The sequence below is a fragment of the Trachurus japonicus genome, chromosome 12 (assembly GCF_045865225.1).
Source record: "Trachurus japonicus isolate A0001 chromosome 12, Traja_1.0".
NCBI classification, from domain to species: Eukaryota; Metazoa; Chordata; class Actinopteri; order Carangiformes; family Carangidae; genus Trachurus; species Trachurus japonicus.
The window spans coordinates 24,592,562-24,620,054 of record NC_140918.1 but is presented as its reverse complement, the minus strand read 5'-3'; the positions used below and the strand labels follow the sequence as shown (position 1 = coordinate 24,620,054).

The 27,493-nt window shown below is 45.0% G+C and overlaps 1 protein-coding gene across 4 annotated transcripts in view; it reads left to right on the top strand.

Moving 5' to 3' along the window:
• vav2 (vav guanine nucleotide exchange factor 2) overlaps positions 1-27,493 on the top strand; it is a 215,923-nt gene that overhangs the window by 46,446 nt on the left and 141,984 nt on the right. For all 4 annotated transcript variants that reach the window (XM_085793900.1, XM_085793901.1, XM_085793898.1 and 1 more), the window contains exon 2: positions 13,592-13,708. In XM_085793900.1, the coding sequence (XP_085650026.1) occupies positions 13,592-13,708 (117 nt within the window). The remainder of the gene's footprint in view (positions 1-13,591; positions 13,709-27,493) is intronic.

The window sequence follows — 27,493 nt, the reverse complement described above, 5'->3', positions numbered from 1 at the left end:
GCTACATTGTATAATCTCAGAAACAAGCAATCAGATGTGACTAGTAGTGGCGTTACAGCTTCAGCTGAGACTCTTTTCATGATGTGAAATGTCAGAAAATGGCCAAAAACAGCATTTCACAATAAATACAGGCAAGAGAACCTAATTCAAGCAACAAATTTCCCATTTGTGATGGCAGATTAATTTCCTGTCGATCGATGAATGGTTTCATTCTAGTGTGTAAGGCCACGTTCAGACTGCCAGCCAAAATCCGATTTTTAGCCCATCCAGATTGGAACCGGATGACTCTTTTGAAGTCTGAACAGTCACAAATCACATGAAATACGATTTTTGCAAACCAGATGGAAACCACCTCCGGGAGGTAGTTTCAGATCACATCTGGACAGATGCAGCTCAGTCTGAACAGCTCCAAACACTCCCATCGGTTTCAACTGTCCGTGACGTCACTCTACGTGACGTGTGACCGCCCCCTGACCACCACCTGACCTCCGCCTGACCTCCGTCTGACCACCACCTGACCTCCGCCTGACCTCCGCCTGACCTCCGCCTGAACTCCGCCTGACCTCCGTCTGACCACCACCTGACCTCTGCCTGAACTCCGCCTGACCTCCGCCTGACCACCACCTGACCTCCGTCTGACCTCCGTCTGACCTCCGCCTGACCTCCGCCTGACCTCCGCCTGACCTCCGCCTGACCTCCGTCTGACCTCCGCCTGACCTCCGCCTGACCTCTGCCTGAACTCCGCCTGACCTCCGCCTGACCTCCGCCTGACCTCCGTCTGACCTCCGTCTGACCGCCGCCTGACCTCCGCCTGACCTCCGTCTGACCTCCGTCTGACCTCCGCCTGACCTCCGTCTGACCGCCGCCTGACCTCCGTCTGACCTCCGTCTGACCTCCGCCTATTTGGAGTTGTGGAGTGATCTTAACGGAAGAGCAGTCAATGGAACATGTTGAAAACATCAGTCAGTGGAACAGAGGACGAAACAAAAAGCCTGATTAATGTGTTGGGAGACAGCTCAAGAATGGCTCCGTTGTTGTTGTTGTTGTCGCTGCTGCAATTATATGACGTAACACAATACACACACTGGATGACGCCTCCGCTCCGACGTCGTTGCTACAGCAACCTGTCAGATTGATCAATAATGTGGCCCAGTCTGAACAGAGGCAAATCCGATTTGGACACTTGCTAAAAACAGTGTGGACAGTCGGCCTGAAAAATCTGGTTTGAGAAGAAATCTGATTTGAATCAGATTGGCCTGCAGTCTGAACGCGGCCTACTGTAAGTAGTGTAGTGTAAATGATTCCACATGGTGCTTGGGGCATTAAAACATATGGATGCATTAGTAGCATGATTAGGGATGGGTACCTTTCGCATTTGAATCGATACAGTATCGATACTCGTAGGGCTGCAGCTATCGAATATTTTAGTAATCGAGTACTCTACTGAAAATTACATCGATTAATCGAGTAATCGGATAAAACGTATTTTTGCTTGGTTAAAGAGCAATTATGAATACACAAGAGAAAATAACATATTTCACTCAATAATGAATGACCAATTGGTTTCCTTTTGTAGAATCAACTGTTTTTATTTCTTAAATTCACAAGCAAGTATTTTCTGGTCTTGAAACATTACTAAAGAGGCGACTGCTGCTAACATAAATAAGAATAAATAAAACACAAATAAAAATAAATTAAATTAAATTACTTTCAAGATATCAAAAATAAATTAAATTAAATTACTTTCAAGATATCAAAAATGTTTTCTGTGGAGATGCTGCAACATGGAAGACGTGCTGCTGTGGTATGCAAGGGCCGTGTTACAACTAGAGTGCCTATAGAGAGACATTTTCTGTCTTTTTGTCGCCTTTTTCTCCCTCAGTCAAACACCCACGTCCGCCCCCCCGTTAAGGTTTCTACCTAATCAACGGTCTCACCGCAACAGGTGGTTCACGTCATGATAACTTAAGTATTTTGGCCATTCAAGCTTCCACAGTCCATAGTCGTTTTCTTTGTTTGATATTTCAAGAGACTTTGGTTAAGTAGCCTAACCATGGAATAGCTCCTAGGCAGGATTGTTCTGCTGTGTTGTCGCCACTCGCCACCGTCCCCCCGTCATCGCGGCCATCGCCTCGCCGCCGCCGCCGCCCCCCCTCCCCATCTCCGCCGTCATCCGCGGCGAACGGCCGCGCGGGGGGGGGGGGGGGGCGTGCACGGTTACGTTCATAGGTTACGTTACGGCGCACGTTGTGCCACATTGAAAGTCCGTGCGGCCGCTTGAACTACAATTAAATTAACGATTCCTCGAGGCAGAAAAAAATCCTCGGACCATTTTTTGTAATCGAGGTACTCGAATTACTCGAGGAATCGTTTCAGCCCTAGATACTCGGTACCTGGGAACCGATATCAGTACCAATCGGTACCTGTTTTCGGTACTTTTTGTGTGTGTGGCAGGGGTGGAAAGTAACTAGTTACATTTACTCAAGTTACTGTAATTAAGTAGCTTTTTTGTGTACTTGTACTTTTTTGAGTAATTTTTAAAATCAGTACTTTTACTTTTACTTGAGTACATATTGTTGGAAGAAATTTACTTAGTTACATTTTAAATAGCTTAAGTTACAAAGTAAAAAATATATAACTCTGTGTGGGTTGTCAAAAGTAGCTACGCTGCTGCCGCCTCGATTTCTCCCCCTTCACAGACGCACACAGCAGCAGGCAGGTCATCTATGCAGGCAGGTACACACCTCTCCCCCCCTCACCGCTACGTGGGTTTGTGCATAACAGGGCTCGTCGCTATGTTGTCGTCTTATATTAGCCATTAGCCACAGCTAGCGGTTAAAAGCTGACGTTAATGATTAAAGACAACGTTATCAGGCATGTCCATCTATTCGGCTACGTTTATGGTGACCGTGCCAGACACACCGGGGCTGAAGGCCGGACCGGCGGTCCGTTGAGTTAAATGTAGGAGCCCAGTCAGATCCATGGCCATGCTCAAAAGAACAGACAAGCAGCCCACTGCTTCAGAGCAGTTACAGTAAAGAGGCAAGAGAGAGAGAACCTACAGTAACCCCCCCCCCCACCACCCCTCCTCCTCGAGAGCAGACAGGAAAGACAGTAAAAAAACAGGTGTGTGTGAGTGAAAGAGGGAGAGAGAGATTTTTCTTTTCTTTTTTTATCCGTATTGAAAATGGTATTGAGTATCGAATATTTTCCTTAATATCGATATTGAGTTGAAAATTTTAGTATCATGATCATGATCGTGACAACCTTAGTGCCAGTAACTGTAACTGTCCATCTGATTGGCTCTGGACAACTGCAGTGTCAGAAGGTCAGAATCAAGTTGGAGCCACAGGAGCTAAAAGATGATGGAGACCAGTGTATCGATGGAGAAGGGACAAATTTGAAACACAGAGACATGCACGGAGAATGTTAGGCCAATCTCTGGCCATTATACCCCCCCCCCCAAAAAAAAATAAAAAAGTAACTAAGTAACTTTTACTCTGAGTAAATTTTAAATGAACTACTTTTTACTTTTACTTGAGTAGATTTTTACACCAGTACTTTTACTTTTACTTGAGTAAAATTTCATCAAGGTAACTGTACTTTTACTTGAGTAGATTTTTTTGGTACTCTTTCCACCCCTGGTGTGTGGTAATTAAAAAATAAAAAAAAAGTCTAAATGTCTAAAATTTTTATATTTACCTCTTAACAACATCACAACTCCTCAGTCTTTAAGATTATTTTATGTTTTAGGGATGGGCAATGATTTTCATATAATGGAATAGTCATTCAATGAAAAAAAAAAATGGAAAAAAAAAAGTTTATGAGACTGTCGTCTTGTCTGAAAAAAAGTGATTTAAAACGACAGGCTGGCGCTACCGCTTCTCCGTCTCATTTCAGAGAGAGAGAGAAGGGGGGCGGGCGCGAGTGTGCGGGGCTCATGCAGACTGCACTCTCTCTCGCTGACGCACGACGAAGGTGCGTTCAGGTACCGAAATGTGGTACTGATTGACTTTATGTGAATCGATACTTTGGTGGGAATTCGGTCGGTACCAAAAAAGTACCAAATTTCGGTACCCATCCCTAATCATGATTAAGTTAAAGTAGCAGGTAGAAGTGATATTTATGAGGGATGCCTCTTATTGATCGTAGAGCTGCTGTATACACACTGATACACAGGTTAATCCGTACTGATTGATTATATTTTAAGAGTTGATCATATGTTTTGTGCGAGATTGTTATCTGCTTAGTCAGTACTGAACTGTAACAGAGTGGGAATATAAAGTAACAACAAACCACTATAGTAAATAAAGCAGTTAATGTTGTGCATCGACTGTGACGACAAGGATGATAGTGAAGCTGTGTAAAGTAAATAAGTCAGTGATAACCTACTTTTCATACTTTAGTTTGTGAAGACACATGGCACGTTATCAGAACATCTCTCTCTCACAACACACACATGTAGCTTCTGATGTGCAGCCAGATATTCATCACTTATCATTCATCATCGGAGCAATTATCTTGCTCTATATTAGTGACTTGTGCTACATAAAGTTTTCCCTGTTCACAGGCAGAGATCATTGCACACAATACGGCCATTAAAACACAGGATTCATCTACTGTACATCTGATTTTCACTCCAGGTTTTTACAGTGTATAATTTGCTTTGAGCTGCATGAGTGTCAGTCAGACATGATTAAGCGACGTCAGGTGAATTTAGAGTGGTAATGTTATTGTTCCCCCACTGTGTCAAAACACTTAAATCTCCACAGATTTCAGTTCCTGGGCCATGCGAGCACAAGCCCCGAGCGAACACGGCTCTGCCAAAGACCGTTTAAAACTGTGAGACTTAATGAGCTGCGAATGTGGCCAAGCTTTGTACATTTAGGCTCTTAATCTAAGTAATGGCTAACTTATATGCATGGGTTTGTTTTGTGCTGGGAAGAAGGGAAAAGTAAACGTATCTTATGGGGGATCTAAATCACGGCGCTGAGCCTTAGGTTGCTAGAGGAAACTCGCCGGGGGAAAAGATAGATGCAGTCTTCCTCTCCCTGGTCTGATGTCATAAATTATGTAGCCATTGATCCATGGGTGTCTGGGATTCTCGACGGACCTCCTTCTCACATTCATCAAGCCTCGAGTCTGTAGCTAAGGCTGGGTGGAATTGCCTCCAACGCACACATCCACACACACTTCTCGAGTCTGCGCAGCATCGCCTGTTGCTTGGATACAACATAGATTCATATTTACATGAAGAGTGGATAGAACTAGAAGGACTGCATTATGCATCAAATTGTTTTAGCATCTCGGCTTGTATTAGTCCTGGAGTTCACAGTTTCAAACATCCGGTGCAGTAAGAAAAAGGCACGTTTCCAGAATCGTGTGATTCCTCGAGGCTGAAACTCAGGACAGCCACCAGGGCGTCCAGGACGATAATGATGATATCATAATAGTCAGTTGTGAGAAACCCACTGCCTCCCTTTGGCAGTGAAATTGGAGATGGAGTCGGTCACATAAAGGTGAATTGTCTCTTGCACGAAACAGAGACACCAAAAAAACAAAGGTAGAAATCTTTTGCGTGTAGATATCCACCACTTCAGAGGAAAGAGGCTTTATGAATTATTGCTGGTCTGCAGAGGAAGAGAGAAAAGCAACATTAAAGGTCAGAGGAAATTGAAAAATCAGGTCAGGCAGAATTAAAATGATGAAAGTGAGTGCCTTTTATTCACTTTTGTCTCAGATTCGCTGTTGATCTGTCCTTCGTCCTTCATCTTGGCATCAGAAATCCCTGTCAAGTTCACTGTTCGATTTTCCTCCAGACTAAGTTTAGACCTTGTTTATATGAATGATTAATTAATTCAGTTGTCAAGTGCCTGTGTGGATGATGTTATCATCTGGATGAACTTTGTTTTGGTTCAATGAATTAGATTTATGCTGAATTTTCTTTTCTTTTTTTGACATTTATCCAACTGGACTTAATTGATTCTTGAGTAGGTGGATGTGTTAAACCACAGTACTTTCTGAATATGATTCTGACTGCTGTCCAAATGTCTGTTCAAGTATTTATTGCTTATACTGGACTGTCCAAAACGGACTTTGATACAATACTTTTGAAAACCATTGGTTTTATATATAAATTCTGGGGATGTACATGTTCTGGATGAAATGATGATGTTAAAGAACTAAATGGTGAATGTGGGAAGCACCATAAGCATCACATTGTGGAGGCAAGAAACTATGTTTTCAAGGTTATTGCAAATGACTGAATGAACAAATTGTACGAGAGGCATTAATCAACAAGATTTCATGGCAGTCTGTCCAGTTGTTAGACATTTCTGTCAAAAACACAAATGTAAACACCAGAGTGGAAAAGTCAAGGAAGTCAATAGGATTAATCCTCTGTGAACTATGAATATCTGTACGTTCTTTTTCCTGCCAGTGCTTAGTCGTTTATTTCTGTCTGAAACAAACTGGTTTCTGACTGACACTGCCATATATCAAGCCAAACTCCAGATAGAGAACTAGTGGTGTCCACTGATCATATAAAAGCAATAAATGTAGTATAATCCACTGTGGTGCACTACTGACTGGCATTTAGAAAGCCACCCCACAAGTTGAAAACCGGCCCCTTCTCCCCTTTCTCTCCATTATCCACAAGAGCAGATTCTTTGTTCCTAGCTGTGGCTGTTTCCGCTTCAGTAGAGAGAGGAAAGAGCAGTACCTTGAAGACATATCACTTCTCTTTCTTTTCTCCATTCTGTTTCACTCTCCCTGCACAAAAGCTTCTCTCTCCCAGGAAGGGGGTCTCCTTTCTAGTTAGCGTCAGGTTCACTGCTCCTCTATTCTCACGACTGACCTATTATGTGTCCATGTTCCGAGCATGTTACTGTTGGCATGCTACTGTAGGTCAGCTAATGCTTTCCTTCCCCATGCTGTGTGCTTCTTATCTCAGGCTTGCCCCCACATGCAATTAGAGTGTGTTTTGATGAGTAGCCAGTGTAAAGGTGAAGGAGGGCTTGATTTAATTATGTAGTCACGCTCTGCAGTCGTGGTGACTTTCCCCCTCCGAGTCTCTGCTCTAAGCTGAATGATCTTCTTTTGTAGTGGAGATTAACCTCACTAAAAACTGTACTTAGCCTGTTTAACTTCTACGTTTCAACACGAGCCGCGTGGGCCTCGCTAACGAAGCCGCTCTGCCTCGTCTGCTGAGGGTTGTACCAGATTTAAAACGGTGGTCAATCCGTGGCTCCTTACAGGCTTTTAGGGGTAATAGGATAAGATTAACACATTTGCATACTATTGCAATGCATTATTCATGCGGCGTCCTCTTCTCTAATTTGCTGGGGCAGGGTCTTTCTCTTCACTGACTTCAACATCTGGGTGACCTGGAAGCGGCGGCCGAGGAGCCACAGCGCTCATTAATCCCCACTGAGGGTGTCACCCACCCAAACATTTACCAACCTGCTGCAGAGGGGTGTGCATGCACATAATATAAATGCTTCCATTTTTCATGTTAAGCTATTAATCCTCCGGTTATATTCAACACAACAAATACATTTTACTTTGTCCACACTTTGCAAGTTTTAAGGGAGAGAATTCAAAGATCACAAACACACAGAAGTCAATGAGCTTAGAATAAAACATCTAGATTGTTTTTGTAAACAGACTAATAGAAATGACTGTTTGATGCACCTGCTTTGACTTTTGTCACTTTCAGGTGTAATTAGAATTAATTAGAGCCATATATCCACATGATGTGTTTTATTTCTCTGATTAGAGCAACCTGCTGCATCTGTGTTTGGCATCAATGGGCTATTTCAACATGATGCTATTTTTGTATATTGTTCGTCTTGTAGTTAGTTACCCAGACTGGTTATTTTTGAATATTAGACGCAACAAACTCAAATGCTATGAAGATCCATCTTTAATCATTTTAGCAAAAATGTTTTCTATGTTGCAACAGTACAAATATTAACCTTTAATGCTTCTTTTATGAATATGTAGATTTTGAATATTCATACTGAATACATCTAATTGGACTGTGGGGAATTAAAAAATGTAAAAGATACAGATAGAAACAGTGTAAAAAGTGACATGCAAGTTGAGAAAATAACATCCGCTCTCAATCAAAACAACCAACAAAAACCCCCAACCTTTTCTACCCGTGTGTATAGCAATCCTGAGTAAAATTATCCGAGGATTGTCGGTAATATCGGCCCAAATGTCCCAAATTAAAGTCTTAATGGTAACAAATGGACTATTCCTGAACAGTGACTAATCTTTAATTTGACTTAAAAAATAAAGTTTGAGGATTTCTAATATTTTCAGACTGATTTCATGGTGAGAACACTTCGTATTTAGAGGGATTTAGTTGTATGGATTATCTTTCTGTCAGGGCTCATCTAATTGAAAATGACCTCAGTGATAGAAAAGACGACACTCTAATCTATCAACACATATGTGCATATTAACATAACTTTTCTCACCACTAGTGGCCTGTGGAAGTCCACAGATTGCAGGAATCCTTTAGGCAGAAGATTTATTAGGAGAGCAGATATTTTTCTTTCTTTATTACCAGACTGGAGTAATGGACATTTTTCTGCTCTGTAGAGTCGAGCTTTTGGATGAGGTATTTTTGGAAAGCGTGAGTGCTGATCACTGCCAGGCGTAAATCTCTCCTTCCCAGAAAGCAATCAACACCCTCGGTTGTGGGATCATTAACCAAACCCAACGTTTACGAGATCCATCATCACCTATACCGTGTGTGTGTGTGTGTGTGTGTGTGTGTGTGTGTGTGTGTGTGTACACAGACTGTCGGAAACAGCTCAGCTCGTCTTTTCTTGCTTTCATATCAGCTCCTTGTTGCTCCCACCTGCTGAGAGCTTCCTTCCTGTTGTTCTGAAGGTGCAGAATGATTCACTGGCCTAGACACAACATGACGGGACTCTCTCTTTATGTGTGTGTAGTGTGTTTGTGTCAGGATGAATGTGTGGCTGCCTCACAGTTTCCAGACAGACATCAGTCTCTTTCTCTGAGTCCAATTGTCTGACTGGCTGTCTGAGTATCTGATCATCTCTCTGACTCACCTCAGTCTGCTGGATAACCCCCCTCCCCCCTCTCCTCTCCTCTCCTCTCCTCTCCTCTCCTCTCCTCTCCTCTCCTCTCCTCTCCTCTCCTCTCCTCTCCTCTCCTCTCCTCCCCTCCCTCCCTCCTCCTCTCCTCCTCCCTCTCCTCCTCCCTCCCTCCTCTCCTCTCCTCTTCCTACTCCTCTCCTCTCCCTCTCCTCTCCTCTCCTCCTCCTCTCTCCTCTCCTCTCCCTCTCCTCTCCCCTCCCCTCCCCTCCTCTCCTCTCCCTCCCTCTCCCTCTCCCTCCTCTCCTCTCCTCTCGTCTCCCTCTCCTCTCTCCCTCTCCTCCACATCCTCTCCTCTCCTCTCCCCTCCCTCCCCTCCCCTCCCCTCCCCCCCTCTCTCTCTCCTCTCTCTTCCTCTCCTCTCCTCTCCTCTCCTCTCCTCTCCCTCTCCCTCTCCCCTCCCCTCCCCTCCTCTCCTCTCCTCTCCTCTCCTCTCCTCTCATTCTGTCTGTAGATGAAAGACTGCCTCCCTTACTTTGGCTTTGAGTCTTAAACTCTTCCTCAATGAAATCTGAAAGTGTCCACAATGATACTCGTTTCATTTCGAATTCATAAATGTTAGTAAATTAAAAGAGCTTATTTCCCATGGTACAGGAAGTGTTATCACTGCTGTGGGAAATAAGATGGACCCAGTGTCTGCAGCCTTATCTCCAGGCCCCGCCTTGGTACTTGTGACTGTGTCTGGACTCGCACTGTTGTTCCTTTTGACCGCCTTTCTGCATTTCTTTGTCCGTGCTGTGATTCAGCTAGAGGTGGGAGGGCTACACGTAGACTCCACCGCTTCCACCTCTGTGTTACAGCCTCCTCTTCTTCTTCTTCTTCTCCTCTGTTGCGTGGCGCTGTCACCGACACAACGGTGTTATTGTGCCTTTTTAGAATTTGCATAACAGCTGTGAATCGATAGCAGCTAATTGATTCAGGAAACGTGTTGTGATCAGATCAGTTCTTGCAGTTTTGTAACTGGTTCCTCTGGTTTCTCAGCTTCCTCCTCTTCTGCTATTTCTCCCTCATGGGTTGTTCTTCTCTCCTCAACCCCCTTCCTCTCCGACACCAAAGAGCTGCATTTTTGGGAAAACAACCCACCTTTCCCTCCTCCTCCTCCTCCTCCTCCTCCTCCTCCTCCTCCTCCTCCTCCTCCTCCTCCTCCTCCTCTTCCCATCCTTCCAAACTCATCCACACCCCCATGTTTTTGCTGCATCCCATTTCTCTAATTTGCTGTTGTTCAGGTTTTAGGAGGAAGCTCTCATTTGTTTCTCCTCAGATATCAGCATCTAGGAGTGTGTGCAGAGAAGGGCCACCCTCCCAGAGGAATAATGCATTATTCCTCTGTGAGATGTAGCGTAGTGATATAGTACAAGGGCTTGTCAGGGATGTGACGGGTCTTTGTTACCTGACTCTTTCCTCTTTGCTGCTCCTCTCCTTCCTGCTTCCTTCCCTCTCTGCTCTCTCTCTCCTCTCTTCCCAGCCTTCCCAACAACAAGTCTGTCTCTTTCAGGAGTTGTTTGCTCTTGACTGAGAAGTCAAAATCAGAGCTGTCGCTTCAGTGGAGCAGACGAGCCACCTTTTTTAAAAAGTCTACCGCTGCGCTCCAGCTGAGACCACCTACAGGCGCCTCCCACATCTCTCTCCCTTTTCTCTCTTTCTCTCTGACCTTCTCTCTTCCATGATGCACCCTAAGGAGTCTGTTCTAATGTGTAAAAAGCCTGATTTAGAGTTGATGTTTACAGTGAAGGTTGGCTCTGATGCTCATTGCACTTAGTCTGAGGAGAGAAAGCCTTGAGAAACACATTATCAGAGGCCAGTCGGAGCACTAAGTGAGCCACGAGTGGTGGGTTGACACAATGGTTGTGTCAGGTGGCAAACACTCGAAGCAACTGGTCAACACACATGTACAAAAGCTTGCATGGCTGTTCAGTATGTTTTTTTTCCTCCTACTAACACAAGAAGGAAAAAAACCCTGAAGCGACAGGTGCAAAATTAAAAGGAAAAGAAGTAATAATGAAACGGCTAAAAGCGAACAAACACCTGCACTGTGTCTTCACTTGCAATCAACTTTTATTGCAATGTTGTAGCTGTAAAGCCATATGTGGGAGCCAGTAGGTATAGTTTTTTTGTGGCTTAACAGCAATGGCAGGGATCTGGAGTAATGAAACAGATTAAAACTGTAATGAGCCAATCTGCTGTCATGAAAACAAAAAGTTTGAACTGCTGCAGTTTCTGAGAAAAAAACAAGAAAAAAACAGAGAAGATCTGAAATGAGCTTTTTTTAAAAGTGACTGCAAAATGATAGTCGTCATATAAGATCCAAGTGAACCAACAGTGACATGTGAGTTCACAATTAACCTGTTTCCACTTCTAAAAAAGCAGTGTGAAACATGCTTTTATGGGTTATTGACTATACTATATCAGTGGATTCACTGGGATTCTTTACCGTATTAGATTGGCTCAGCAGTGAAGTGTTTGTGTGAGATTAAAGTCACAGTGCTCTGACAAATGGAGGGGTGTCTGTGCTGTGGCCAGGCCTGAGTGTGTTGCACTGAGGTAATTTCAGATGTATGGAGCTGAGCTCCGCCTCGGCCTAAAGAGATGACCACAGTCTGTTTATTCCCAGATGCACTCACGTTCTCCACTCCACCACAAATGGTGTGTGTGTGTGTGTTTGTGTGTTGTGTGTTTTTTTCCCATCAAGATCATAACAGTTCTCCTGTACCTCTGCCCCGGCTCTCTTATCTCCAAACAGACATTAGAATGTCAGACACATCTTCCCCCTCCTGATTTCTATCTGCGGCGCCCTCGCTCTCTCTCTCTCTCTCTCTTTCTCTTTTCCTCTTCTCTCCAAACCTCTCCAGCAAATGTTACCTTTTCATATCAGGGTTTGGAAAATAAGCTTTTTTTTTCTCTCCTTTTCCCACTCTGCACGTGAGGATGTGCAGACAGGATAACCTTCGCAGCTGAACTGCAAATGTCACTTCAGCGAGACGACCAATAGCGTTTCTTTTCGCCGGCCGGTGCGTCTCTCTTATGGGGCTCACACCCGTGACACTGGGACCGAGCAGATGCGCAAGCATGAATGAGAATGAGTAAGCAGGGCTCTCAGGTGTGGCCATGGGGGGGGCAAATAAAATACCACAAAATAGCAGGAAACCGTATCAAGATGAAACTGTGCTTTTTTTATCTGAAAAGTGACTGGAGCAGCAACAGCCAGGCCTGGAAGCTAATGAGCACAGAGGGTTGATGTGGATCAGGTCTCTGATGGTCTGAACACTGTGGCTCACTGCAGCGGGGTGAGAGGGGGTCGGTGTGGAACTCCACCTGCAGCTGCTATTCGCTACAAACACTCCACCTAATGTGAAGTGTGACTGGCGGTGGGGTGGGGGGGCGGGGGGCTTCCGGTTGTTTTACCAGTTTGATGCAACAGCCGTCACAAGGACAGGAGTGTGTTGTCAAAGCTTTCAGCAGAATAGGCAATCAAGCATTTTGTTCCACGCCGGCTCTCCTGTGTGTGTGTGTGTGTGTGTGTGTGTGTGTGTGTGTGTGTGTGTGTGTACTCTCTGTGCCTCGTGGCCGTCAGTTCATATCGCTCACACTCACCAGAAATGAAAGGGCATATCTGAGCCGCATCTGGATTTGCATGCCAGGTAATGTGTTCTTCACACACAGACAGACAGGGAGATGGGAGGCTGTTATGCTTATCATTAATATTTCAATACCCCTAGTGCAGTTATTGGTCCCCCCACCCCCTCATCCCTTAAGGTTTTTTTTTGCATGATGGCATATTTTAGAGACTGGTACTATCAATATTCGTGACTAGGGTATTTATTATGCACTTTAATATGAGTATTTCTGGTTGCTGCAGGGTTTCTATTCTATGAAACAATCCCCCAATATGTATTTTATTGACAGACTCTTCACCTCATCTGTATCTTCTCTTGTTCCATTTCCTGAAGAACAGAAAAAATGTTGTTTTTTTAAAGCCTTTTTATTGAACGCTACATGAGCACGGGTGTTTTTCCCCAGGACATTTCCATGGCTGTTGTTTGTCAGACTCGTGGCTCAACCTTTTCAGTGTGAGGTCAGTGTCTCGATCCAGGGGGCCACCTTTGACCCCGGGGGGGCAGGTCTTTGCTGGTGGCCTTGTCTGAGGACAGGAGACAGGCTCCTCCGTGGCATCTCCTTATCTGGATGAGAGAGGCATCCCATCAGCCTCAGGAGCAGCAATCAGCCTGCTCACCTTCTCCCTCCTATACTGCAGGAGCAGCTGATATGGAGAGTCTGCCAATCACAAAGCAGGAAATTAAATATTTACAAAGAAATTCTGTTGTATTGATAAGAAATATTAAAAAAGAGATGACAGCCTGGTGCAGAAGGGGGGATCCTCTGTTGGCTCTTCTCTATCACTGGAATTCTGTGCACACGCTCGGTTTGAACACGCATTAATGTTTATTTTGTCTCCTCTCTAGTTCCTGTGCCTGAAGAACATCCGGACATTTCTCAAGGTGTGCCACGACAAGTTCGGCCTGCGCAACAGCGAGCTGTTCGACCCCTTCGACCTCTTCGACGTCAGAGACTTCGGCAAGGTGAGTGAGACGTGAGACGGGGGGACGGGTGCTCTACATTTCAGGCCGCAAGAAAGGGGAAAAAAAACAGCATGCGCATGAACTGACACCGCGATCAGATTAAAAAAAACCAGTGCTGCCCACGGGCTATGTTCTAAATACAGTGGCAGCTCAGAGACATGATGCTGCTTGTGTGACTGATAATATCATTTCCGAGCCATCCTTCAATTTGTCAGATAAAAAGCTCAGATGTGTCATGTGGCATTCATAGGATTTGATCATTGTTGCACATGCTGCCTTGATGTTGTGTAATTTTTTGTTTGACACTGATGTACGTGATTACCCAATGAGAAATGACTCCTAATTTTCCAACGGATATGAGGCTTTTAGCTCAACATCACTGTCGGCTGTGCTGCTTGTTGGGGAAGTAAACTCACCCATGTTGCCCTCATTAAGAAGCGTGCACGTGTGTGTGTGTGTGTGTGTGTGTGTGTGTGTGCACGAGCGTGTGTGTGGAAGTTGTTTGTGCATCTTCGTGCATGTGCTCGGGTTTTAAAGGTACTTCAAAGTCAAATCTGTCTGATACATTAAGTGCAGCTTGCTCAGATGAGCATTTGGTGTAACACTTCAGGGTCAGCAGTCTCATGTCGGTGAGTGAGCCGAGTTAAGCTCAACTCTGTATCATCGCAGAGGGAGGCTGTTAGATAGCAGTGTTGAATGTGTGTGTTGGCTCAGCACTGCAGTGACTGCGACTGAGTCACTCATCATATGAGCTGCATAGGGAGTTTGTTTTATGGGATTTTTTCTGTATTTATTAAATCATTAAACCTCAGGACTCGGGGGTCTTTTTAAATCTTTGTCCAGGGGGAGGTTGGCACATCTGGGTGAGTCTGCTCAGCCAGCTGCCCCTGTGATCCAGACCTTGATAAATAGTGGAAGACATAATGGATGGATTGAATCATGTAATTAACGTAGGTACGGCAGTGTACGGTCTATCATATCTACATGAAATTACTGGCGTTTCAGCACCAATCCAAAAACTGCTGCCAAGCATACAGTAGTTAAAGAGGCGACAGGGTTATTGCATCTTTTTTTCTCTCCAGGAGACTTGAAGCTCCTGGAAACTGAGCCATCAATAGAGGAGGGGGGGATTGGCTGGTAATCCACGACGGCCATACCCTGTTGGCCTCGGCCTCCGAAAGTGAATTGTTTCCCTTCACTTTCTAATCCCTCTGACTGCGGTGTGATGTGTGTTTTGTGTGTGTGGCTGTGACCAGACGGGCAGGGGGTTGGGGGGTTGGGGAGGGGGGGTCGGACCTTCTTTCTAGGCTAAGCAGGCTGTTGAAAACAGGCAGCGGGGACAGTAAGAGTCATTAAATGGATGATGACAGCTGATGGTGTTGGTAGGAATGTTAATAGCGCTACTATATCCTTATTATCTGTAGCCCAGCATGTAAAGGGTTAGTCCACAGAGGTGAGATATGAGCCAAACTGCACCTCGCTTTGATCGATTACAAAGAGGATGTGTTTCCCCAAAGTCGTCCGCTCATTTATCTAATGCATCCGATCTGATCCAACGTATCCACTCCAGCCCGTGCGGGGCTAAGAAGGAGGCCGAGGAAAGACGGAGAAAGAAAAGATGAAGGAGAGAAGGGGGAGAAAGAGACGAGGCCTCATTTGGCAGTTTGTAGATAAACCACAAGACGATGTCTGAGAGTCAATGAGCTCACAGTGCACGGTATTAAAAGCCAGCAGCAGTCAGAATCAATCACATAGGCCCTCCATATGTCAATTTGGAAATTGCTTTTGTATGGTCTCAGCGGTGGCGGGCTTGTCTCACCATTGATTTTCCATTAAGACCAAACATCACATTATAATATATCGAGCTAAGTAGATCCCTACTAATGTGACATACATTTAAATAGTGAGAATGCCTCATAAACGCAAGATAAAAAGAGGGCCCGCTCTGTTCCTGTGCTCTGGCCTCTTTTGTTACCTTGGGACAAAAGTTTCTTTGTGTGCACATCAGATAGGCAGCAATGGGACTTCTTACTTCTGTCATGTATATTTATCATAGTTTGATATCGCTCTCCTCCTCTTCTTTCCTTATCATCCCTTTGTCACTCATTTACTTTCACAATACAGAAAGAAAATGTAGAAGTTAATGCCTGAGGGAAGCCGGTTTGGAGCTGAATGAAGAGTGCGTGCTTAAATATACAATTTACTATAAACAAATCAAGATATCCTTCACAGAGTTAACTTTCAGTCCCAGAAAATCCACAAGATAAGAAGTTATTGCTGTCAAATTTAAACTGGATGTTAGAATTTTTTTTCAGTCCTGAGACATCGACTTTACTATCGATTGTATAAAGAGTTTGGAGAGTGGTGCAGTTACAGACTGCTGTCACACCAGGCGCAACTTGTGCATCCAGTGTCCGTCCTTCCCAGAATGCATCAGCTGACAGTTTCTGCCTGAGTGAATCCCAAAGTGCTCACTTTTCAAATGTGATAGGAATACCACATTTTCTTGAGACACAATGTTGTGAGAGAGTTGTGAGAGAGTAAAAAAAAAAAAACCAAAACCAGGGTTTATACATCATTAGGTATTGGCTCATAGCTTTTCTTCATAGTACTTAACATCTTTAGGTTTTTGGACAAAATGATGAGTTTGGACTTCACTTTTGACTCTTGAAGAATCTAATGGGAAGAAATCCTTGGTTGGTAGTACACCAAGTAGTCCTGGGCATACATGGTGTCTGTTGGGATTGGCTCAAGTCTCTCCCACGTTCCTGTAAGTAAAGTGTTATGGATAAAATATTCAAAAAAGTTAATGATGATTCTTAATGGTAGGACTGTTTGATACCATTAATGAGGAAATGTCCATTTTCCACTGTAACATCAAGTCTTTTGCTATAAAACACAAAGTCACCTCGTTGTGTCCCTGCTGCTGCTTCCAGCTCCTGTCCTATTGGCTAATGTCTGACACACTCATTCTGATGGGATGGTGATGTTTGCTGTGTTTTCCACCTTGGTCGCCTGCTTATCTTGCAGCGGATGTGGCGCCGGTGTTTACTCAGCTTTAAAAATCCCAACCATTATCAAACCACCTGTCTTGTTTCATCGTCCTGTGCGGCCGTATTTCCCTCTTCACGTCGGTTCCAACAACATGTGTGTATTTTTTTTTTCTTTGTTTGATTACTATAGCTTAACAGGGTGATTGTGCAGAGAGTTGACCCAAATAAGGAATATATGCATTTATAGAAATTACTCAGTTACAGTTTGTTATGCTGGGAATCATTTCAAAACCTCATGTTTATAGCTCAGCCCCACATAGTGGCAGTCCCAATGTTCAGTGTTGTTGCCTTCAATGGTTTTTACTCCGTGTAAAGGAGGAGAAGATCAAGAAAGGAAAGGTGAGGCAGATTTCTGAGCTTATGAAAAGGTCGAGGAATGTACCCGAGAACAAAAACAGAATGTTTTTAATCTCCTCTGAAGAGTGGCATTAAAGCAGAGGGCTGTGGGGGAAGGAGGAGGCAAAGCGTGAGCTGCCCCTATAAACATTAATCAGCCCCTATCCACAATTCATACCTCCATATTGGCTGCAAGGGGCCCCAGAGTTCATCTCCCCTGGCCTGTGATCGCCATCTCTACCTCTAATGATGCCTTTTCCTGGGTGGCTGGCAAATGGAGACTATAGGGCCCAGAGCTGGAGCAAAAAAAAAAAAGTAATTGCCCCTTCACAACCTCCCCTACCCTTTCCAGTGGGGATAGTATTGAAACAAATGGAGCGCATATCCTGCTCGATGTCCTCTACTGATTTTTATTTTCATTACTTAACTCATTTCTAGCAGGAATACCCTTTGCCACAAACAGTGTGAGCCAGTGCCCCCCCGTTGTGTTTCTCTTTTGCAGGGAGGAGGCGGACTAGCTGTACTGTTTGGTCTCATGCACATACCACCACACTTCTTTGCACCCTAACCCCATCCCCCATCATTAGAAATTCATTATGACATCATTAAACCAATGAAATACAGCTTATTACAGTGGACCCCAGAGGACGCTTTTATTTAAACACCTCCCTCCATCCGAACCCAACCGCCTCGTTTCCTTTTTCTCCAAACCTATTTTAATTAGCCACCGAAGGAACATTGCTGTCATTTAAATGAACATGGCAATCAGTTTATTTGGCTGTTGCCATGATTAGCATAATTAGCCCGCACCTGTTAGCCATCTATCAACAGTTTGGTAATCTTCCGTCTGCGGCTGGAGAGCGTGGCGAAGGAGGGAGGCTTTCTGACACATTTGTTGTCTTCATTAAAGTGGAAAAGCGTCATTTATTTTGAAACGCAGACATCGTAGCTCACCCTGGTCTCTGTCTGGTCTCAACGGGCGTGTGACAGACGTGGCCGGCTGGACTGTGAACAGCCAGAGCCGCTCTGCTCACGCTCGTTGACTCGATAGAGCAGTGTCAAGGTGAATGTGAATGGCTTTTGTTTGTGCATCTGCATTAGGATGGAAATTGGTCCCTTGATGTGTGAGCTCTCTGTTTGTGTGACACAGCCACGCCTCAGGTGTTCAGGTCACATCGGGCAAATTTCCCAGCAATGTGATGTTTTTTTATAAATGTTTGTGAACTTTAAAACTCAATTCTAACCATCTGTAACTGAGAAATTAAAGCGGTAGTTTTTTCTCTTAAGTGAGTAACAGCATGTTCTTTCGGTAAAATAATATTTTATTCTGAAATCTGCTCTGCACCACAACCTGTGATCAGTTTATTGTAATGTAGAACACAAAAACACACCTTGAAACAGATGGAGTGTATTAATGTGAAGGGAACTCAGCCCCTTGATTTAATTCTGTACCAACTGCTCCTTTTCTGCTTAGCTTCTCCTCTTCCTCCTCTCTCCCCCTCCCAGTCGATCTCCCTCTACCCCCCACCCCCCTCTCCTCACTGTCCTCTTCTCCCCACTCATTCATCTCACACCCACTCTCACTGTGAGTATGTTGTGATAAGAAAGAGGCAGCGAGCAGACGAGCCACCGTTGCGTCAGCGGCACAGTGATTGCCATTGGCCGGCGGTGTTTGATTTCCCCGTGTGCTTCTCCGAGTCCCACACGCTGAACTCCTGCTCCTTTCATTTCCTTCCTGCCCTCTGTGGCTGAAAATAGCTGGTTGCTTAGCATCCACGCCCAGTGCTGCTAACATCTGGAACGTGCCTCGGCCACAGTTGGGCGGCCTGCCTGAACGCTATTTACTGAAGTAGGTTTTAACCTCAGCCCGGAGCTCTGGGCCTCGGCCCTGCGCTCATTTGTTCTCACCATGTGAACGTTCTCAACCATGCAACACACACCGACCCTTTGAACTCATCGGTTTTTAGTGTAGTTACAGACGCGTGGCACAGAAGACATGCCATGCTTTGGTATTTAGACACAGAAATGCACTAATTTGGCATGTGAGTAGTGCTGTACATATTGCATTAGACTTTTTATGCTTTTGGTCTTTCTGTTCAAAATCTATAGTTTTTTCAGCATTTTCATACTTTTTCTAGATAGAAACATTAAGACAGGCGGGAATTTGAGGGAGAGAGTAGGTAAAACATGCAGCACAAGATCTGGCCTGAGTCAGTCTGAGGACCTGCTGCTCAGGGCAAAGGAGACATGTGCTATGTGCCCTGGTCATTCAGCTGTCAGGTCGCCCCTGTGTCTTCTACTGTATTGTCACATAGGAAAGACGTAAAGATAAAGCATTTATATTTGAACGGATAAAGGAAAATGTCGTTCCTCCAGGTTTATAAAAACATTTTAATTATTATCTTTTTAATTGTAAACTTGACAACAGATTCCAGGAGACACTTTTATAACTTTATTGTAAAGTATCATAAAGTAACCTGTATGGATGTTTGGATTAGACGACTTGTTGTTGTTTTCATACCGATTAGTGACAACTGAAGAAAATTCAAGCAATAAAGGATTTCATGGACATTCAACCTCCACAGACACTGGAGAAATACTGCGTTATTGTTTGATGCTCTACTTGAGGCATGTTATATAAGGCCACTCAACAGTATAGATTCAGTGTGCTGGCGTTCATGCTTTGTGTATTGCTTTTTTTATTTCTGGATTCACACTGTGAATAGCTGCAGGACACGCGGTGATTCATGTCTGTCAGACTGGAGCTGGAGAGAGTGCAGTAAATGGGTAGAGGGGAGGTTTAGGGGTCAAGCAGCCACCGCTGCACACACACCACTCAATGCATCCTCTTCCATTAGCGACTAGCTCCTCTGCAGCAGTCCTTCACTGTCAAGGCCCAAGTGGATTTTTGAGACCGGGATCCTTGGTGTTACCTTGCCCCCTCTGGAAGAGGCTAAGTGGTTGGAGGAGGTTTATTTTGAAATATGATGTTAATGTTTTTCAGCGGCTCCTGGAACTTTTTTCTTTTTAATTTAGTTTGAAAATGATCGAGTAGAAGCGAGGACTCAAAGGAACTTTTATCTCAACATGTATCAAATCAAATGCTACAGTAAAGGCAGAAGTACAGTTCCTGGTCTTTAGTTTACCAGTTACCTAACCCTATCAGCTGCTGCAGTGCAGTAGTAATGTAAAACAAAATAGTACTATGCCCCAACATCCTATCCCTTGATCAAACATCACAGCCGGTGCCCTGTAACAGGTGAGTCCACCGTGTCTTAGATCACCTCCTCCTGCCTCTGCAGACAGATCTGTGGCAGCTCTTACTTCACGCCTTGTCCGTCAAGAGCCCTGCCCACCCACCAACCCACCCACCCCAACTGCAAGTTTTTACATAAAGCTTCCGTGACACAATCAATAATTCATCCCAAATGCCACAGTGCTGATGATAATTTTCCTGACATGAATTATAAATGGCAGCTTCCTCTCCCCCCTGCCTGTGTTTAGACCCCCCTCCCACCTCTCTATTCCAGGCTCCACTCCCACCACCTCATTATTCCTGCAGCCTGTTATGGCGCTAGCTGTGGAAACAGGTGGTTGTGGAGCAGTGGGTCGTCATCTGGGGGGGGGGGGTGCTGTAGCTGCTGCTGCTGCTGCTGCTGCTGCTGCTGCTGTTGCTGTAGCTGCTGCTGCTGCTGCTGTTGCTGTAGCTGCTGCTGCTGCTGCTGCTGCTGTAGCTGCTGCTGCTGCTGTAGCTGCTGCTGCTGCTGCTGCTGCTGTAGCTGCTGCTGCTGCTGTAGCTGCTGCTGCTGCTGCTGCTGCTGCTGTTAATGCTGTTGCTGTAGCTGCTGCTGCTGCTGCTGTTAATGCTGTTGCTGTAGCTGCTGCTGCTGCTGCTGCTGCTGTAGCTGCTGCTGCTGCTGCTGCTGCTGCTGCTGCTGTAGCTGCTGCTGCTGCTGTAGCTGCTGCTGCTGTAGCTGCTGCTGCTGCTGTAGCTGCTGCTGCTGCTGTAGCTGCTGCTGCTGCTGTAGCTGCTGCTGCTGCTGCTGGTGCTGTAGCTGCTGCTGCTGCTGCTGCTGCTGCTGCTGCTGCTGCTGCTGCTGCTGCTGCTGCTGTAGCTGCTGCTGCTGTAGCTGCTGCTGCTGCTGCTGCTGCTGCTGTTAATGCTGTTGCTGTAGCTGCTGCTGCTGCTGCTGCTGTAGCTGCTGCTGCTGCTGCTGCTGCTGCTGCTGTAGCTGCTGCTGCTGCTGCTGTAGCTGCTGCTGCTGTAGCTGCTGCTGCTGCTGTAGCTGCTGCTGCTGCTGCTGCTGTAGCTGCTGCTGCTGCTGTAGCTGCTGCTGCTGCTGCTGTAGCTGCTGCTGCTGCTGCTGCTGCTGCTGCTGCTGCTGCTGCTGCTGTAGCTGCTGCTGTAGCTGCTGTAGCTGCTGCTGCTGCTGTAGCTGCTGCTGCTGCTGCTGCTGTAGCTGCTGCTGCTGCTGTAGCTGCTGCTGCTGCTGCTGTAGCTGCTGCTGCTGCTGTAGCTGCTGCTGCTGCTGCTGTAGCTGCTGCTGCTGCTGCTGCTGCTGCTGCTGCTGCTGTAGCTGCTGTAGCTGCTGCTGCTGCTGCTGCTGCTGCTGCTGCTGCTGCTGCTGCTGTTAATGCTGTTGCTGTAGCTGCTGCTGCTGCTGCTGCTGCTGCTGTTAATGCTGTTGCTGTAGCTGCTGCTGTAGCTGCTGCTGCTGTAGCTGCTGTAGCTGCTGCTGTAGCTGCTGCTGCTGCTGCTGCTGCTGCTGCTGCTGCTGCTGTAGCTGCTGCTGCTGCTGTTAATGCTGTTGCTGTAGCTGCTGCTGCTGCTGCTGCTGCTGCTGCTGCTGCTGCTGCTGCTGTAGCTGCTGTAGCTGCTGCTGTAGCTGCTGCTGCTGCTGCTGCTGCTGCTGCTGTAGCTGCTGCTGCTGCTGTTAATGCTGCTGCTGTAGCTGCTGCTGCTGCTGCTGCTGCTGCTGTTAATGCTGTTGCTGTAGCTGCTGCTGCTGCTGCTGCTGCTGCTGCTGCTGCTGGGCTCAGTGATGCTGACTGCTTGGGAGACTGTCTGCGGTCGCTGAGTTCACACAGTAACAATGGGGATGAAGGGTGATGGAGTGTTGATGGCATCCACTCTTTGTCAGCTCACACAGTGTTGCCTGATTTATGTCAAGGATGAGTACAAGCTCGAACTCCTGATGACATTGTTGTTGGTTTTTTTTTTTTAAAAAAGCTCTTTGTGTGTTGACTCCTCCACAGCTTTGAGATTTAAGGAAGAAATATTGATATTCATTCAAGAAAACTGGCCTAAGGGAGAAAAACTGTTGAGGGATATGATTACCTGGTGTCCACCTGTGCATCCTGCTGTGATGCTCTGCACTGGCAGTCTATAGGTGGTTTCATTTGTTGGCTGTCAGGTTAGATGATGGAGAGCAACAATTTTCTGACCGAGCGTATGAGTTTGAATCAGACCTGTGTTAGATCTTGCTGTTTCTCTTGAAAAGCCGACCTGAGTATATATTGTGTGTCTGTTACTCTGCCTAACCTCCGATGGTTAGAAGAGGTCTGGGTGACTATCCACTGTATAGTGATGTTTGGATTTCCTCCAGCTTTTCCATGACTGCATGCTTTATAGTTTAACACATGATGAACACATGTCCCATGTGTTTTCTATTGAAACACATTAGTATAAAAATAGTGAAAAGTTTGTATCCCATGATTCTGACTTTACAAAACACATTTTTTTTGTGCCATCAGAAGAGCCATACAGTATCTTGAAAACAAGACATACATTTTATGATGCTTTCATTCAACATAGTGATTACAAGGTAAAGGTGTCATATTTACAAGATTATTATTTTAGATGCAAAATGAGCTGATAGAGAAATCATGTTTACAACATGACTCTTCTCTGTGTTCCAGCACTTCTGTAGTTTGCTACACTAAAACTATTCTACTATTTAAACCTGAAGAACCAGCACCTTCCCACATCAATAAGCGCTTTGTCTTCTGCTTGATTTTACTTCCATTTTCCCCTCTGACAGCTCTGTACAACGGTGCCGTTTAAATCCACCAGAAGAAAAGGGAGAGAGAGAGAGAAAAGAAAAGCACAAAAAGTGATGAGCTGTATATAGAAAAAATCATCTACTGAACAGTTTTGTCCCAGAGCAGTCACAATTGTATTGTGGAAATAATAGGCCTGCTTTGTTTTGGGTGGCAGTTAATGTTACCATGTGCTGCTAGACAAACTGACAGTGCAGTTTGGCACCGGCCCAGTGCTCAGCCTGGTTCTGGTTCTGGCTTTTTGAAGTTTCTTAGCTCTCTGCTGTGCAGCGTGGAGTCTGCTGAGGTGTGATGGCAACCCTCTCTCTGCCTCTCTGGCCTTTTGGATTGTGAGTGAGTGAGTGGTCACCGGAGGGTGTGTCCCTGTTGTTGGGGCGGGTGTCTTTTGGAGCGCCGCGGGACTAAAGTGGTGAGATAAAGGGAGGAAGAGCCCCCCACAGTGGGAGAGTCCCTGAATTCCTTGCAGCCGGTGTGAGCTCTCATTATTTCTCCTCCCCCGGTTCCTCCCTCCCGAGGCCCCACAGGCGCGGCGATGATGGACAGGTACATTCTCTGAGGAATCACTGGCATGAAAAAAGAAGAAAATAACCAAAAAGGGAGTCCATCCTCAATCATTTTTTTTTCATCGTCGCACAGGGATTACTCTCATCTGGAGCTGAAAGGCAAACCCACTCTGCTCATAAATCATACTCATTGTGCACAAATTCGATGCATGTGCATTTCAGATTACGTAATAATTAGTCATTTGCTCTCAAACTAATGATAGTTTCCCAAACCCTCATTCTGTTCTGCTGTAAACAGAGGCTCAGCTCGGTTACATAGATTTTCATTTTAGGAGACATTTGGTCACAGGTAGTTTTATGGGATCATACGAATAAGCTGCTTTTCAAAAACCTCTGATTAGATCATGCGATGAGCGCTTTGTGTTTTTTGACAAGGGGGATTCACCGACAGAAAGTAAACAACAGATTGCACAGACTGCTCTCTGAATCAAATCTGAACTGTGTCTGTGTTGTAGATGATTAGTTTTTTTGGTATTGCAAAGTCAGCACTGGTATCAAGTGGTAAGCACAGACAGATTTGCAGCATTAGAAGGCACAGACAGGAAGGGCTGTTCTGCCAGTTACTTAACAGACCATGTGTTCGCTGTCAGTGTTGTCAGCCAGTTATTAGTGTCTGGCTCAGATCCTACCAGAGCTAAACCAGAAATGTCAAGTATGTGAAGATGGGTGTACAGTTTCAATTGTAATATTTCAAGAGATAAGACAACACACTGTGTGAGGTTTACGTCTCTAGAGACTGTCCCACCTCTGCATGTTGCAGCTGAATCATAACCACGTTTTGACTACTAAGTTTTCTCAAAGAAGTAAGACCTCGCCATGACCTGTTCTTGCATTATTATCTAATGCCAAATGCACCGTTTTGTGGACATCATAGTCCCATGGTGCTACAGATGCTGGAGAAGCCGATCTCATCTGGTAAAAAGTGAAAAAAGAAAAGTGGTGACAGCTTCAGGGACAGCTTGGAGAAAACAAAAACTCAGACACATTTGCAAAACATGCCTCACTGTCCATTGCAAAACAAATATATAAAGTTCAGACACAAGTGCTCCATGCAAAGTTGATCACTTCCTGTCACTGCTAAACAAAAAGTTCCCTGATGTCTGGCTTCCTTTGTATTTTACTAAATTTGTACTATGCAGACTTGTAGACATGACAGTGTCAGTTATACAGTAATAATATATCACATTACAATTACAATCTGTGTTTATATCAATAGCTTTACAGGTTCACCCATGTACAGTCAATATGTGGAGTATTTGATCCTCACTTTCCTCACTTCCCTGTGGTCCCTGTTGTAATGTCTCCCACCTTTACCTGTCCTCTTATGCTTATAACTTATTCTTATACTGTTGCACTCAACAGTAGAGTTCAGCAGCACCATTTAACCCTTCTGTTAAAGTTCCATCCAAGACTTAACATTAACATTTACCTTGTGCTGGGGCTAAATGATTTGTGATTGCAGGGTTTTCTGTCTCCCCCATTTTTGACAGAATAAGCACAGATCACCTCCACTGACATCCACGTCTTGGTTTTTCTAATCAAAACAACACTAGACATGAACCTGTGACTGTACTGCACTGTAAGTGGCAACAGTCACACAGGCCTCGGATCAGGTTTCATTTGTAAACCCCAGAGTTGAACTTCATTAATGTGTCCTTGAGCAATTACGTGAACTGACTTCAGGAAAGCTACCGTGAGGATGATGCTGACCTTTGACCGATGGGGGGTTTACGTGTAATTGTTTCCCCTCGAGGATCAGCAGACAATCACAACAGCGAGTCACGGGCTGGATTTAACCCAGAGATGAGCAAAACACACAAAAACAAAATGTATTATTGTGGCAGTACAAGACCCAGGGTAACCTTTTTGCCATTTTCCCCTCCCCGCTGGTTCAGTTGAGCACATTAATGCAGGATTATCACATGCACTGACCAAAAAATGACTGTGTCAGATATGCATGACTGCAGCTGTGGAAATAACCACTTCACTCAGTTGGAGCATTGACAGCACTGTCAGCGTTCATTTAATTTGTCATTGTTTTTTATGCAGTCCAGCTCATCAACAGGAGCCCATCAAACTCTACACACACACACACACACACACACACACACACACACACACACACACACACACACACACACACACACACACACACACACACACACACACACACACACACACACACACACACACACACACACACACACACACTCTATGATTCAGGCCCATAAAGTCTGTGTTGGAGCCAGCGCTCTCTGATTCCCTCTATCAAAGGGCTGTAAAATGGAAATTAGACTGAATGGATGACATGCTCTCTCATTACCCGCAGAATGTTTTATAGAAAGTTGTGGGAACACGTTTAGAGGATGATGGCAACAGACTGATATTAGCAGGATGCTTCAGTCCACTTACCTTTATACAGATCATATTAATCCACCCTCTTCCTCCTCCTCCTCCTCCTCCTCCATCACGTCACCACCAGATTCTCCATTACATCCTCCCCACCGCTTCATTTTGCCACCTCACATTGTCTCATGTATCACTTCCTCCCACCAGATGTCAAGGTCTCACTTTTCTTTCTCACCTCTGATCCCTCTTGGTTACATTTGTGTGTGTGTGTGTGTGTGTTTTTCTTTTACCTGTGGCTGTGGCGTGTGCTCAGCCTGGTACATGGTAATTCGATACAGCTGATAAAATGCTAGCAGCCAGCATCCTCATTGTGCGGGGTTGGGGGGCTTGCCAGGTGTTATAAATGCCCCCCTGAAGCGGCCACTAAACTGATGCCCTCCTCCATGCTTCTATTCATTTATTTCCCTGCAGGTGCCTCGTAGCAGGTAGTAATGATGCACAGCTCTTATAGCCAATGGAGTGGACTGCCTGATGTGTAGGTAAAGGTAAACCTTTCCCTATTTAAGGTGGAATATTTTCTTCAAAGATGAAACCACCTTTATACCACCTTTGTACTGTTTAAGGTACTGAAATTTAATATCATGAAGTTTAAAAATACTCCATGTCATCTAGGTTTTATTATGAAAGATAATAAATAGTAATAGACTGAGGTTTAGGAGCTATAATGAGACCGTCTTGTGACCTCCAGCAGTCGTTGTAATTACGATGAAAAGGAGAGAGTCTGGTGTTACAGAATAGGATGAGGTTGGGATGGATGGATGGTGAATGGAGTGTTCTTTCATTCAGGATCACTTTGTGTTCATTATTGTTGCTGTGACGATGAAGAGGTGACAGCCTTACAGTGAGAAGGTCCTGGAGCCTCTGTCCAAACAGGTGCACAGTCGGTTAACTGGCGACTCCTGTGTCCATAGGTGTGAATGTGGGTGTGTGAGGTTTTGTGTCTCTATATCAGGCCTATGTGAGAGAAAAGTGGTATAGATAATGGATGGATGGATGTTGTTGTTGATGATGATGATGATGATGATAGAACTGAACTTTACCCAGTGTTTTTGTGCCTAATCAAACCAGGACAGTTGTACAGCCTTATCATTGCTGCCATGACGACATTGTTCCAGTAAATACTTCAGTAGCTCAAATCTCCTCTCTGCTCATGGTATTTGATGCAGTAAAAACACTTACTGTAAACTAAAAGTTGAATTAAAACTCAGGCGGTCGGTGGAGTTTTATTGTAAACAAATCTCATCAGAAGGCAACGTGTATCCTTGAGGTCTGATGTAGTGCATGTTGAGTACATCTCCTACATGTATTCGGGCAGTCGTATTTTCTGATTTTTGCTTTTGTTGAAAAGTTACTGAGCTTCAACA